This window comes from Cyprinodon variegatus, unplaced genomic scaffold, assembly GCF_000732505.1.
Source record: "Cyprinodon variegatus isolate N-32 unplaced genomic scaffold, C_variegatus-1.0 Scaffold363, whole genome shotgun sequence".
Classification (NCBI taxonomy): Eukaryota; Metazoa; Chordata; class Actinopteri; order Cyprinodontiformes; family Cyprinodontidae; genus Cyprinodon; species Cyprinodon variegatus.
Genome location: NW_015150816.1, coordinates 369,552 through 371,988, shown reverse-complemented (window position 1 = coordinate 371,988; position 2,437 = coordinate 369,552). Strand labels below are relative to the sequence as shown.

At 46.2% G+C, this 2,437-nt stretch overlaps 1 protein-coding gene across 1 annotated transcript in view; it reads left to right on the top strand.

The window, feature by feature from the left end:
- The window catches only part of LOC107092026 (G-protein coupled receptor 126-like), a 91,875-nt gene that overhangs the window by 81,492 nt on the left and 7,946 nt on the right, over positions 1-2,437 (top strand). The window contains exons 19-21 of the mRNA XM_015386299.1: positions 264-429; positions 505-648; positions 734-850. Coding sequence (XP_015241785.1) covers positions 264-429; positions 505-648; positions 734-850 — 427 coding nt within the window. The remainder of the gene's footprint in view (positions 1-263; positions 430-504; positions 649-733; positions 851-2,437) is intronic.

Below are 2,437 nucleotides of genomic sequence, written 5' to 3'. Positions count from 1 at the left end.
GAACGAAACACACGCGAATCGCACCGAGCCACTCGAACCGAACGGTTCGGACGGTTTTCATAAACCGTTCCATCCCTAGTAAGAAGACATGAGGTGATACGGAGACTGATTTAGTTGTAATAAAAAGGAAATGCCGTCTTATTATGCATGATGTCAGAGAATATCTCCTCTCTCTGGTCTGTCTGAGGAACTGAGCTCTCCAGAGATCAGTAGGTCCAGACTTTAGGGAAGCCTTTCTTAATTTTTTGCCGTTTTTCCTCCAGAGCTCTGAGGGCTATGGAAGAGCTGGCTAAGAAGCTGGAATTTGATGGTCCGTCAGTCAACATCACCTCCAAACATCTGGCTTTAGGAATACTGGCCCTCAATGCCAGCTTGTTCAACGAGACTTCGTTTAGCACCGTCTTCCTTCCAAACTCCAATGACCCGAAGGTAAACATCATGGAAGGTTCTAACAAAATCTATTCTGAGCTGCGTTGGCTTCATTGTTGACTCTTTACCCTGCAGGTCGAGTTTGATCGGACCACCAACCCGTTGGCTCAGGTCACGCTCCCCTCCTCCCTGCTGACCGGGGTCTCATCAGGCGATTTCGACAGGTCGTCACTTTCCAGGATCAACTTCATGTTCTTCAGCAACCCCAACCTGTTCATGGTGAGAAGACGAACCAAATGTCTGAGCTTCATCAGCGAGGATCATGGGAATAGTTTTGGTGATTGTTTGGGTGTTTCTTTTGCAGACAGAGCAGAACGGCTGGTCTCTGAACAGCTACGTGGTGGCCAGCAGCGTCGGGAACCTCTCCATCCAGGGCCTGAAAGATCCGGTCCGAATCGAGATCACCCATCTCTTTGATCAGGTGTGGTTGGATAGGATTTGGATTTGATTGGATTGAACTGATGGTTATTTTCTTTCTTTTTTCTGTCTTGATGTTGGCAGTGGGCTTTAGGCTGCCCTGCAAGGCTTTAAACCTGGGCTTAAATGGAGACTAAGTGAAAGTGAAAAAGTGAAAAGTGAAAAGCCCTTTGGGAAACTCCTCCAACTCCCATTGTCATTGTGACACAGCACACACAAGTGAACACTGCATTCTCAAGCACATATCAAGGTGCTCATTTTGACCCTGGATCTATTTTTTTTTATTATTCTATTCACGGTTGAGAATCCTGCTTCACAGCAGCAGGTTGAGCCTCACATTCTCTAAGGCTACGTTCACACTGCAGCCCTTGATGCTTAATTCTGATTTTTTTTTGTGAAATCCAATTTTTTTGTGTTTTGCCGTTCACATTTCCAAATATATGTGACTTGTATGTGATCTGCTGAGTGATCTGCAGTCATAGAAAACGGGTGTCCTGCATGCGCAATAGAGGACACAATGACATCACAGGTCAGCGTGCTCTTTGTTTATGGAAGGTAGTGACGGAGCACGTCTAGCGATCTTTCCCAACCATAAAAACAATATTTTCAAGCTGGTTAAACATAAATACTGCTCTCCGCATCATAGCCCGCCATGGTTGTTGTTTTTCTTGCCTCTTCTTCATAGCAAGACCCAGAATAGTGACCTTTGTCGGGTATTAATGACTTTCAGGTTGGATGACACAGGTCACATTTGAAAAGATCAGATTGGTATCGGATTCAGGACCAAGGAGCCAAGTGGCCTGGGTCGCATTGGAAAAAAATCAGATCCGTGTTGTTCAGACAGCCATGAAAAGATCAGTTACCAGTCACATACGGGCCAAAAAATTGGATTTGGGTCACTTCAGGCTGCAGTGAGAATGGAGGGTCATCTTTGAGCACGCCATTTCACTTTTCTTTCAACAGTTCACCGCAGTTCTTCCAGCAGTCCACACTTTCTCTGCTCTCTTTTTCTCATCGTTTTCTCCTTCTTTCCCATCGCCCGGCTTGCCACAGGTTTGCCTGCTGTGTCTAAAAGTAGCAGCAGCAGCAACCCAGACTGAAAGCTCATTGGCTCATTTGGATCACGTGCAGCCTGGAGCCGGACGCTCCGGAGGGCTTTACCGTATTAACAGGAGAAGCGGCGCAAGTGAAGTTTGACACTGTCGTCCAAAAACATGCAGTAATTTATAAATGTTTGAAATCAGGTTGGGTCCAGATTAGCCAACAGGTGGGTCCAGATCCAGACTGCGGTCTGCTAATCCTCGACCTCTGGGTTAGACCCATCTTATTTTTGCCAGTGGGAAGGGAGCCAAATGCCAATTCTTAGCAGGTCGATCCATGTTTGAAAAACATGGTTTAACCCACTATTATAAATGGAAAAGGGGATAAATAGGCTGCCCGTTAGGCTTTTGAAGGTCCAGCAGGTGTCAGTAATGAGCGACAGTATCAGTAGAGTTTGGCAATCTATCGAAACGCTTCAATGACGCTAGCCTCGTCAGATCATTCTGATCTCGCGAGCTTTCAAGGTTTCACTCGCTAATCAGTCTGGAGA